Here is a 13,334-nt window from a genome sequence, read left to right on the forward strand (position 1 = left end):
TGTGCATTGCCACCTACCAAATACACACACTTTATTAGACAGATAGATCATTTTAGAAGTAGATGCCTTTAAAGGGGCATAATACCCAAAAGCATACAATTTTAAAAATAACTTTCTAATTTACTTCTATCATCAAATATTCTTTGTTCTCTTGGTATCTTTTGTTGAAAAGCAGGGATGTAAGCTCAGTAGTGTGCACGTGTCCGGAGCACTATATGGCAGCGGTTCTGCAAGAACTGTATCCAACTGCAAGAGCACTAGATGGCAGCATGTAGTGCACCAGACACCTACCTAGGTATCTCTTCAACATAGAACACTATGGGAATCAAGCAAATTTAATAATCGCATACGATCGGGTTGATTGACACCCCCTGCTAGCGGCCAATTGTCCGCGGATCTGCAGGGGCGGCATTGCACAAGCATTTCACAAGAAATGCTTGTGCAATGATAAATGCCGACAGCGTATGCTGTCTGCATTTATCGATGTCTGGCGGACATGATCACTACAGCGGATCATGTCCACCAGACCAATGATAAATTGGCCCCTCTTTCTGAATCAAAAAGGAAAATCATATCCCTTTAAGATGTGTTTAAGCACTAGAAAATGAAGCTATATTATTGCAAGTCTAGAAAGAAAAAAAAATGTGCACGCTAACTGCTGCTTATGTTACAATCTGTTAAAAGAAATTTTGTAAAAATACATAAACAAATGTTATATATATATATATTTATTAGGGTGACCAGATCTAATGGGGGGAAAAGGGACACTTCATTCATGACATGCAACGGATTCAAAATGAAAAGGATGAATTTTAAGACTAGGCTTTGTTTGTATCATTTCAAACCATTTATTTAATTTAAATACTGAATAAAAATAATAGATGTGACTATTCTCACTGTTATTATTAAACTACTTCAGATACAAACATACAGATGACAATATATACCAGGCATAATCTCTCTTGTTCAGCTCTCTCTCTGATATTATATTGCTCTCTTTCTCTGCAGATCAACTCTGTCTGCTGTGCAGCTCTCTCTTTGCTTACAAGCCCCCCCGTCCCCACTCCAAATCAGACACCATTAAAAAGGAGCACACACTTATCCTGCCTCCTTTCACAGGTGTCCACCACTGCAGCATGCACAGCACTGAGGCTAGCAGCTGCAGATATCACATGCCATAGCGCTGCAATAAACATACAAATAATACCAGCATGAGTGTCGCACATACATAATGAAGAATGAAAAAACACTCATGATAAAGAAATGGGGCATTCCGTCAAAAAGTTCTGGAGACAAAGGGACAGTGTGTTATAAAACTATGTTACTATATCCATTTAACCTCTTAAGGACATATGACGGAATTTTTCCGTCATAAAACAATTGAGCAAACTGAAAGCTGTGTCCTTAAAGGGTTAAAACAGTGTTCTGCAACTTTATCAGAAGAGACTTCGTTGGAATTTGTATAACATAATCAGAGGGCAACTTTTAAAATCAAATCAATAAATAAATGTTATATTGCAATGTGTGACCAACTCATGAACTTAGCTGCTCTAGAGGCCAATTAAACAAATCACAAGCCACTTTGGTGGCTTAAAGGTAATTAAAAGTGCAAAAACAAAAATGATCTAATGTGTCAGAGCATTGTATCATTGCAATAATGCTTGGATATAACTATTTGTTTAACCACTGCAAAGCTAGTTTCAAAGCAGCAATGCACTACTCAGACCTAGCTGAACACATTTGGTGTGCCAATGATGAAAGGAATATGTGTGTAACCACCAATCACCAGCTAGCTCTCAGTAGTGCATTGCAGCTTTTCAACAAAGGATACCAAGAGGACAAATTAAAAAAATAAAATTAAAAGTGTGTTAAAACTAACTGTATGTTCTATCTGAACAATGAGAGTGTAATTTTGACTTCCATATCACAGAGCTCTTAATTCCCCTATTTAAAATATAGAAGGACCATCCCTATTTATGTTTGTTTATTTAGTAACAATCACACTGTTATCTGACGGACAAGTTAATATAACTATTATACACTTGGTCCTTTTTGTCCTGATACTTGTATATGCTAAGTGCCAGCCAAAAAAATGCCCAAGTGCATGGGTAATAGCAGTGCTCTGAGGGACAGTTCAAATAAGAGAATAATAATACAAAAGGGATAGTGCTACTATTAAATAATAAAAAAAATAGGAAAAAACTATTGACCATATTTTCATGTTAGCTCATAATTAACTGACTATGAAGTGTATTAATTGATTATGGAAATTATAAAAAATAAATGTGTTGTTCAAAGGTTGTAGGTGCTGATATCAGAACCTGATCTTTTTCAAATTGAATAGTTATCATTTTAAAAAAGAAAAAAACACACACACACAGAAAACAAAATTTAGAGCTTGCTGAGAAATTCCACAGGAATGTTAAATTCCGTTCTGCTGTGAGACAAACATTTACAGGTGATAAAAGTAGACACTTATCCAAAGCGAACTTCAGAAACATTTTACATGTGTTAACAAATCCTTTCTCTTTGATATTTAACAAAACCACCCAAACAGCTATTGCATTACAAACAACTAAATAAGATGCTATTGATAGGCCTAGCTTTTAAACATAAAAAGCTGGCACACAAAAGTGTCCTTTATTTACCAAATTATATCAAGTTCCCTCAGGTAATCTCTTTTATTTATGAAACTGTGGACAAGAATGCATGTTCAATATATTAATTATCAAAGCATTTCTACATCGTAATTATTATAAATAGTAAATAATTAAAAAACTTTTTAAAAATACTATGCTCTATCTGAATCCCCTTTTGTTTTATATCCCTCTAAGAACAGGAACACCCATTTTTCAAAAACAACCACTGTAATAGATTTTAAAACATTCTCTTTAAGATTTGACACAGACAAAAATGATCATGTCCCTTTAAATGAATGATTAATTTCTGAATTAATTTACTACTTTATCTTTCCTTAAATTTGGAAGATGTTTTATTTGTATTGAATGCAGCAGCTTAGAACTGTATACAAAGTAAATTGCTTAAAGGGATAGGAAACCCCAAAATTTTATTTTATGATTTAGATAGAACATACAATTTTAAACAACTTTTCAATTTACATCTATCATCAAAAGTGCTTTATTCTTTTCTTATCTTTTGATGAAGGAACAACATTGCAATGTTAGTTAGTTGAACACATCTATTTAGCCAATCACAAGAGACACGTGTGTGCAGGCACTAATCAGGAACTAGCTCCCACAAGTGTAGGATATGTTCGTATTCTTTTTCAACAAGGGATACCAAGGGAATGAAGCACATTCAAAAATAGAAGTGAATTTAAAAGTGTCTTAAAATGACATGCTCTATCTGAATCATGCAAGTTTAATTTTGACTTTCCTATACCTTTAAACAAGTAAAAGCAAAAAAAAAAATCCCTCAAATACATAACAGCACGTATTTTAATTGTCAATTGCATAACAATCTGAATTGCTTCTTTAATGCAGCTTTGTCCATCTGTATGTTTAATGTAAGACATTTTCTTATTAGATATTATGTCATTTTTGCAGTTTACCCATTAAGGGCCAGATTACGAGTAGAGCGCTAACAGTTACGCGTGAGCGATTAAGGGTTTTTTTCGAGGGTGTTTGAGCGTGTCAGATTTATGTTCGTATTACAAGTTGAAAATAAACGCGATCATTTGAGCACAATTGAAGTTAACGCGCAAAGGGATAGCGCATCCTCAGAGCTCTGGTTAACTGTTTCGCAGGGGGGGAAAAGGGTCACAAACAAAAATACATTTCAAAGTACAGTTACACTTATAACACAAATTGCTAATCAGCCAATCACATGGCAGCAACTCAATGCATTAAGCCATCTAGACGTAGTAAAGACGACTTGCTGAAGTTCAAACCGAGCATCAGGATGGGGAGGAAAGGGGATTTAAGTGACTTTGAATGTGGCATGGTTGTTGGCGCCAGATGGGCTGTTCTGACTATTTCAAAAACCGCTGCGATTTTCATGCACAACTATCTCTAGGGCTTACAGAGATTGGTCCGAAAAAGAAAACTATCCAGTGAGCGGCAGTTGTGTGGATGAAAATGCCTTGTTGATGTCAGAGGTTAGAGAAGAATGGGCAGATTCGAGATGATAGAAAGGCAACAGTAACTCAAATAACCACTCGCTACAAAAAAAGGAATGCAGAAAACCATCTCTGAATGCACAACACGTCAAACCTTGAAGCAGATGGGCTACAGCAGCAGAAGACCACACCAGGTGCCACTACTGTCAGCTAAGAACAGGAAACTGAGTCTACAAATCGCACAGGCTCACCAAAATTGGACAATAGAAGATTGAAAAACATTTGCCTGGTCTGATATTCTCGATTTCAGCTGCGACATTCAGATGGTAGGGGTTGAATTTGGCGTAAACAACATGAAAGCATGGATCCATCCTGCCTTGTATCAACGGTTCAGGCCGGTGGTGGTGGTGTAATGGTTGTGGGGGGAGATTTTCTGCACACTTTTGGCCCCTTAGTACCCAATTGAACATTGTTTAAACACGATGCCTACCTGAGGTATTGTTGCTGACCATGTCCATCACTTTATGACTACAGTGTAACCCATCTTCTGATGCTTTTTCCAGCAGGAGTAATGCAACATGTCCACTAAGCCTAAAATCATCTCAAACAGGTGTTTCTTGGACCATGACTGAGTTTCGCTGTACTCCAATGGCCTCCACATTCAACGAGATCTCAATCCAATAGGAGCACACTTTGGGATGTGTGGAATGGGAGATTCGCATCATGGACCTGCAGCAACTGCGTGTATGCTATCATGTCAATATGGACGAAAAATGTCTGAGGAATGTTCCAACACCTTGTTGATCTATGCCACAAAGAATTAAGGCAGTTCTGAAGGCAAAAGGGGGTCCAACCGGGTACTAGCAAGGTGTAACTAATAAAGTGGCAAGTAATTATATATATGTTTAGAGACTCGTTAGAGGGATTATGAGATCCTCTAGTAATGGGCAGTAACACTTCCTACAATACGTTAAATGTAAGCTTGTCAGCGGTCCTGGTGTGTGATCACCCTGCACTGTGTGGAACACATGGTGCAGACATTTCTGTGTGGCTTGCTCTGGGATTATTTAGCGCCCCATTAGCATAAATAGGACTATTGCACCTTCAGTCTCAGCACACCATGGAAAAGGAATGGGGGAGTAAGGAGCATGTAAGGAACTGAAACTAAGCTGGCTATGAACCATGTGAGTAAAAAAAAAAAAGTATGGACACCCTGGATCAACAGGCGTTCATGTGTGTCTAGTTTAGTTATTTTAAAGTTGTTTCATAAAAAGTTCTGTGTCTCACCAAAGAAAACATTTGCTCATCAAGCAGGGAAGAGTCATGTCCTTCCAGCTTCCTACTTTCTCTCTGATTGAAATTCCTTTTAGTTCTTCCAGAGATAGCTGAGATGAGGTTTGCTAAGAACATACATGTGTACACACAAAGGAAAATAGACCCTAAAATATAAAGGTGTTTGGTGAAACATGTATAGTGGAATATGCCCAATTACTTTATTTTATACATCAATAGTATTGCAATCTGTTATATATTTGATGTCTGTATGTCAATCAATTTATGTCCAGCAGGCCAGGTCTCTGCAGTATTCTGACCTCTGTAAAAGAATGTATTTGCTGGCAGATTCTACCGTACTCTAGTTTTATCCCTTTTACTAAGTGACCTGTTTTGCTTTCATTGTTACTTTGGCCCTCCTTGCCTCCTGCTTCCTCTGCCAGTGTTACTTGCTTCACATTTACTTGGTATAAGTGCTAATGGTAAAATAAAATGACAGTCGGGATGCCTTGTGACCATAATTTTTACTTTAAATCACATTACATCTGTTTTTTTACTGCAGAATGAGTCCACGCACAAAACTTATCAAGATCATAATATCAGACGTTTACATTACAGAGTCTTAGACATCAGGAGAATCATTATACTAAGGCTCTTATGTTTTTGGATTATTGAACATCATCTATATACAAATGTCCCTTTGTGTGTTCTAAAAAGTGTGTCTGGCTTCTCAGTTGTTCAGGTGAATCCTAAGTTAAAAATAAATATTTCACCCCTGCCATTTTGATCTTTAACAATTGAGATAGAGCAGACAAATTTTAAACAACTTTCCAAACTAAAAAGTGTTTTAAAATTGTGGAATTCATGTCCGTTTAAGAAGATGCACATGTCAGAGATAAGATGCATTGCGGCTGGCATTGCAGAAAGACTGTTTACAGATACAGTAATGGTAAACATTAAAAACAATAAAATCATGATTCAGATTTAAAAAAACATAATTTATGCGTACCTGATAATTTATTTCTCTGTGATGTATCGAGTCCACGGATTCATCCTTACTTTGTGAGATATTCTCCTTCCCGTACAGGAAGTGGCAAAGAGAGCACCCACAGCAGAGCTGTCTATATAAGCTCCTCCCTTAGCTCCCACCCCCCAGTCATTCGACCGAGAGGCTAGGAAGAGAAAGGAGAAACTATAGGTGCAGTGGTGACTGAAAGTTTTTAAAATAAAAATATATATGCCTGTCGTTAAAAAACAGGGCGGGCGGGCGTGGACTGCGATACATCACAAGAGAGAAATAAATTTATCAGTAGACATAAAGTTATGTTTCTCTTGTAAAGATGGATCGAGTCTACGGATTCATCCTTACTTGTGGGATACCAATACCAAAGCTTTGGACACGGATAAGGGAGGGACAAGACAGGGACCTTAAACGGAAGGCACCACTGCTTGTAGAACCTTTCTCCCAAAAATAGCCTCCGAAGAAGCAAAAGTATTGAATTTGGTAAAATTTGGAAAAAGTATGAAGTAAGACCAAGTCGCCGCCTGTACAAATCTGTGCAACAGAAGCCTCATTTTTAAAAGCCCATGTGGAAGCCACAGCTCTAGTAGAATGAGCAGTAATTCTTTCAGGAGGCTGCTGTCCAGCAGTCTCATAGGCCAAACGAGATGATGCTTTTCAGGCCAAAAGAAAAGAGAGGTAGCCGTAGACCTTTGGACCTCGTCCGTTTACCAGAATAAACAACAAACAATGAAGATGTTTGATGAAATCTTTAGTTGCTTGTAAGTAGAACTTTAAAACACAGAACCACATCAAGATTGTGTAACAGACGTTCCTTCATTGGATGAAGGATTAGGACACAGAGAAGGGAACGAACAACAATCTCTTGATTGATATTCTTATTAGAAACAACCTAGGGAAGGAAACCAGGTTGGAACACAAAACCACCCTTATCTGCATGGAAAACCAGGTAAGGGGAATCACATTGTAAAGTAGATAGCTCAGAAACTCTTGAGGCTGAAAAGATAGCTACTAAAAACAAAACTTTCCAAGATAGAAGCTAATATCTATGGGAATGCATAGGTTCAAACGAATCCCTTGAAGAACTTTAAGAACTAAGTTTAGGGCTCCATGGCGGAGCAACAGGTTTAGAATACAGGCTTGATTCTGAACCAAAGCCTGACTAAATGCTTGAACAGTCTGGGACATCTGCCCAGATGTTTGTGTAGTAAGAATAGACAAAGCAGATATTTGTCCTTTTTAGGGAAGCTAGCTGATAATCCCTTTTCCAAACCTTCCTTGGAGAAAAGACAATATTCTAGGAATCCTAATCTTACGCCTCGAGTAACCTTTGGATTCAACACCAATAAAGATATTTGCGCCAAATCTTATGATAGATCTTCCTGGTGACAAGGCTTTCTAGCCTGAATCAGGGTATCAATGACCGACTCAGAGAAAACAACGGCGTTGATAGAATCAGGGGTTCAATCTCCAAGCAGTCAGATGCAGAGAAATTAGATTTGGTTGCGTGAACGGGACCTTGGATTAGAAGGGTCCCGCCTCAGTGGCAGAGGTCCACAGTTGGAACCGGAGGACATGTCCACTAGGTCTGGCATACCAAGTCCCCTAGCGTGGCCACGCAGGGTGCTATCAGAATCAACCGAAGCTCTCTCCTGCTTGATTCTGGCAACCAGACGTGGGGAGGAGAGGAAACGTTGGAAATAACATAAGCCAAATTGAAGGACCAAGGCATTGCTAGAGCATCTATCAGTACCGCCTTGGGATCCTGGACCCGTAACGAGGAAGTTTGGCATTCTGACGGGATGCCATCAGATCCAATTCTGTGGTGCCCCATAGCTGAATCAGCTGGGCAAATACCTCTGGATGAAGTTCCCACTCCCCCGGATGAAAAGTCTGACAACTTAGGAAATCCGCCTCACAGTTACAACTCCTGGGATGTGGATTGCTGGAAGATGGCAAGAGTGATCCTCTGGGCCCATCGGATTATTTTGGTTACCCTCCATCATCGCTAGAGAACTCCTTGTTCCTCCTTGATGATTGATATAAGCTACAGTCGTGATGTTGTCGCGGACTGAAACCTGTTGAATTTGGACACAGCAAGCTGAGGCCTACGCCTGAAGCGCATTGAATATCGCTCTCTGTTCTAGAATGTTTATCGGAAGAAGATATTCCTCCCAGAGACCATAACCCTGGTGGCTTTCAGTGGGGGGAGTTCCAGACTGCACCCCACCTAGCAGGCTGGCATCTGTCGTTACAATGCCCACTCTGGCCGGCGGAATACATTCCCTGAGACAGGTGGTCCTGAGACAACCACCAGAGAGAGAATCTCTGGTCTCCTTGTCCAGATGCAGTTGAGGAGATAAATCTGCATAATCCCCATCCCACTGTTTGAGCATGCATAGTTGCAGTGGGCTGAGGTGTAGGCGGGCAAAAGGAACTATGTCCATTGCCGCGTACCATAAGTCCGATTACCTCCATACACTGAGCACTGATGGCCGAGAATGGAATGAAGAGCTCGGCAAGTGGTTAAGAGTTTTGATTTTCTGTCCTCCGTCAGAAATATTTTCATTTCTACTCTTGTAAGAGGGAAGAGAGAACTCTTTTTTTTATGTCCACCTTCCACCCCGTTGAGATCTCAGAAAAGCCAACACGATTCCGTGTGAGACTTGGCTAGCTGGAACGTCGACACCTGAATTAAGATGTCGTCTAGATAAGGCGCCACTGCTATGCCCCGTGGGTCGTAGAGACCACCAGAAGGGACCCTAGCACCTTTGTGAAAATTCTGGGAGCTGTGGCCAACCCGAAGAGAAGGGCCACAAACTGGTAATGGCCTTTTAGAAAGGCGAATCTGAGAAATTGATAATGATCTCTGTGAATAGGGGATGTGTAGATATCATCCTTTAGAGTCCACGGTAGTCATAGTATTGACCCTCCTGGATCAGAGGTAGGAATAGTCTGAATAGTCTCCATCTTGAATGATGGAACTTTGAGGAACTTGTTTAGATTTTGAGATCCAAGATTGGTCTGAAAGTTCCCTCTTTTCTGGGAACCACAAAACAGTTTGAGTAAAACCCTAGCCCCTGTTCCTCTTTTGGGACTGGGCCGGATCACCCCCATGGTATGTAGGTCTTCTACACAGCGTAAGAGACGCCTCTCTCTTTGTCTGGGTTTACAGACAATCGAGAGAATTACTTCTAGGAAGCCCTTCATGCAAGCTGAAATTCCTATCCAAGTGTCTGAATACAGCTTACCCTTCCTCCTCATGGGATATATTGTCAGCCTTTTCTAGAATTAACACAGTCTGTTCTAGAAAAATATAGACTGAACATACCTTACTGCAGTTTAGCCTGCAAACCGTTCCCCCAACTGAAGTTTTCCTGTAGCTCTTCAGCCCTTGTGAGAACAGCAGTGGATCTTAGTTACAAAGTGCTAGAGATCATCATCCTCTTTGCAGAAATCTTCATCCCTTTTCTGCCAGAGAGGTAACAAGTACACACCGGTACCATTTAAATAAACAAACTTTGCTTGAGAAATAAAAAACTAACATTTTGTCACCACACTCGCTCTGCCCTTCCTAGTGTCTTAGGAGTAGGCAAAGAGAATGACTGGGGGTGGAGCTAAGGGAGGAGCTAGTATAGACAGCTCTGCTGTGAGTGCTCTCTTGTGCCACTTCCTGTAGGGATGGAAAGATTCCCACAAGTATGGATGAATCCGTGGACTCGATACATCTTACAAGAGAAAATAATCCATTTTACATTTATGTGCACACTTCCTCCTACGTAAAGTGCAAGAGTTCAGAGTGTGTTCTTATGGTATAGTAGATTAGTAAATGTATTTGTTAGAGAGTATCTAGTTCACATTTGAAATTACACAGTAAGCGTTATTGGCTTGTCTTTTTATTAGGCATTTGTTGATTATGGAATTAATTTTATATTTAATGGCCCTTTTATATGAAAAGCAGAGCAACCATTAACATCTCCAATACTATGGGGTCATTGCTATTGTTAAATTGCATGTTTTGTATAAATCGTAGCAAATACATAAATGTTATAATAGGGTCTCAGCTCTAGTTTCGTAGTGTTACATTAGAACAGGGCTGGGGTGTCTTGGATTACCAAAAAAACAATCTAGGGCTAAAAGGTGAAAAACCCAAATTGCTCAGGACATCATTAAAGAATAAAGAATTGATAGGGTTTTTAGAGACACCATAATACTCTCAACATATAGTTATTACTATGCCACATAAAAATAAAACCGGACTAACCAAAAGATTGTCTGAGTCTCCTATAGCAAAAAGTCAACTAGAAGGCAACATCACCTTCCTCTTTGGGCTATCACTGCTGCCAAATCACAATATAATGAATCAGCAGCACTTTACATCTAAGAGAACGTTATTCATAACCTTGTGCAAACAATGTTTCTGGCATTATATATTATTATAATAGAAAAAAAACAGGAAAGTTGCTTACAATTTATGCTCCCATCTGATCATGAAAGAAAGTTTTCTTTGTTTTTTCATGTCTTTTAAGCTTGTCTCTTAAGAGGGATACTAAACCCAATTTTTTTTCTTTCATGATTCAGATAGAGCATTCAATTTTAAGGCAACTTTCTAAATTACTCCTATTAGACAATTTTCTTCATTCTCTTAGTATCTTTATTTGAAAAAAAAAGGGAATTTAGCCTTGGGAGCCGGACCAGTTTTTGGTTCAGCACTCTGAATAGCGCTTGCTGATTGGTGGCTACATTTAGCCACTAATCAGCAAGCGCTACCCAGGTGCTGAACCAAAAATGTGCCGGCTCTTAAGCTTTACATTCCTGCTTTTCAAATAAAGATACCAAGAGAACGAAGAACAGTTGATAATAGGAGGAAATTAGAAAGTTGCTTAAAATTGCATGCTCTATCTGAATCATGAAAGAAAAAAAACAATTGGGGTTTAGTATCCCTTTAAGCCTGCTCAGGTGGGAGAACGTGCCTAATTGTTTCAATAGTGTTCTAGAAACAATAGCCATATAGTCTATAAGAGGGTCTCTCTGACTAGAACTATAGTATAAAGGCTATATTAGGTTTCATGAATTACTATTTTGATGTATTTATTCGATTGGGTCAGATCTAGTTACTGTTCTTTGCCCTTCACTACTAGACCTTCGCATATCTCTGGATGGGCTCCTGGCTACCAAACAGTTTATATAACCCATGTAAACACATGGCTGCTTGCTGCTGTCGCACTACAGAACCACAGCCAGTATCCAGTGAAACAAGCTCATTTAAAAACAAGCTCATTAAAGTATTAAACAAAATAAATGATTAAAAAGTTATTTTGCCATAGAAACATGAAAGTCAGACCACAAATGCATAATGGATGGGAGCTAAGCAATAGTTTCATCTGTGTCTGTGTGTGGGCTGTGCTGTTTCAGCTCATATTTGTTTTAGAAGATAGATTGCTGCATACAAGTATATGTAAAGCTTATGACTGTATATGTGGAAGGAGGTGATATAAATGTGGCTGCAATATATTGTAATAATAATATTCTGGTGTTTTGTGAACAATTTACAAGCATTACAGATTTAAAATTATTAATCCATAACAGCAGGAAATAAAATGTAATGTATTTTGTAGTGAGTACAGTAAAAGTATGTGGCATGGGAGGTAATAAAAATAAATGTCAATATATGGAAAACAAAAATTGCCTTGTTTTATTATAAATATTACCTGAATTCCTTTTAGTCCACATAGGAAGTAATTGTGCCACAAAGGCTTTGTTTATCGATCTGAATATCATTTACACCTCGCTGAGAAGTCCCTGTATAAAAAAAAAAAAAAAAAAATTAAACAAGATTTTACAACCATCTATAGTTTGTTGCTGCCATACCAAATGTAATAATATTGTAACTGCATGCAGGTATAAATTTGCTAAGTTTATCAAAATGAGTAGTGTATTTATTTTATCCCAAATGAGAGAGATATTATTGTTAGGTATCTAATATTAGCAAAACAAAATAATTATAACAGAACACTGAACAATTTGAATGACCTTATACAGTGATTGAATTTGAATGTTTGCTTTTTTTCTCTAAATGTTAAAAAAAAAATATATGATACATCACTCACATAAATAATACAAAGCTAAGTTTTGTTCATGGTAAAAATACACAATAGATAAAGCCAACCTGTGCATTTATTTAATGCCCAATAAAAAAAACACTGTTAAAAGAAAATGTTCTTTGTATGTTTTTACCAGGCAAAAATTAAGCATTGCACAAGAACAGCTTAAAGGGGTATATAACATTTTACTGCCAATGGGGATGTCTGAGATCATGAGGGTTACAAAGGACTTTACAGTATGGACTTTCAAATGTTAAAAGTATGTTTTAAATATTCAACATGTAATACCGTATTGATTAGAAAACACCATTTTGTTTGCCCATTCTGCTGGTGCATAAGGACACTAAACCCAAATGTTTTATTTCATGATTTAGATAGAGCATGGAATTTTAGGCAACTTTCCTAATTTACTCCTATCAATTTTCTTCGTTCTCTTGCAATCTTTATTTAAAGAAGCAGGAATTTAAAGCTTAGGAGCGCAGCCCCTTTTGGTTCAGTGGCTTGCTTATTGAGAGCCCACATTAGCAAACCAATAACCAGCATAAACCCGGGTTCTGAACCAAAAATGGCCCGGCTCTTAAAGGGACACTGAACTCAAATGTTTATTTTGTGATTCAGATATGAATTATCAAATATTCTTCATTCTCTTGATATCTTTATTTGAAATGGCAAGAATGTAAGTTTAGATGCCAGCCCATTTTGGGTGAACAACCTGGGTTGTTCTTGCTGATTGGTGGATAATATTCATCCACCAAATAAAAAAGGTGCTCTCCAGAGTTCTGAATAAAAAAAAAAAGAGCTTAGATGCCTTCTTTTTCAAATAAAGGATAGCAAGAGAACAAAGAAAAATTGATAAGAG

General features: G+C 38.2%; 1 protein-coding gene across 1 annotated transcript in view; it reads right to left on the reverse strand.

The window, feature by feature from the left end:
* Positions 1-13,334, reverse strand: part of GALK2 (galactokinase 2) — a 672,315-nt gene that overhangs the window by 510,289 nt on the left and 148,692 nt on the right. Inside the window, 1 exon segment of the mRNA XM_053717454.1 lies at positions 12,083-12,173. Coding sequence (XP_053573429.1) covers positions 12,083-12,173 — 91 coding nt within the window.

Source organism: Bombina bombina, chromosome 6 (genome assembly GCF_027579735.1).
Source record: "Bombina bombina isolate aBomBom1 chromosome 6, aBomBom1.pri, whole genome shotgun sequence".
Classification (NCBI taxonomy): Eukaryota; Metazoa; Chordata; class Amphibia; order Anura; family Bombinatoridae; genus Bombina; species Bombina bombina.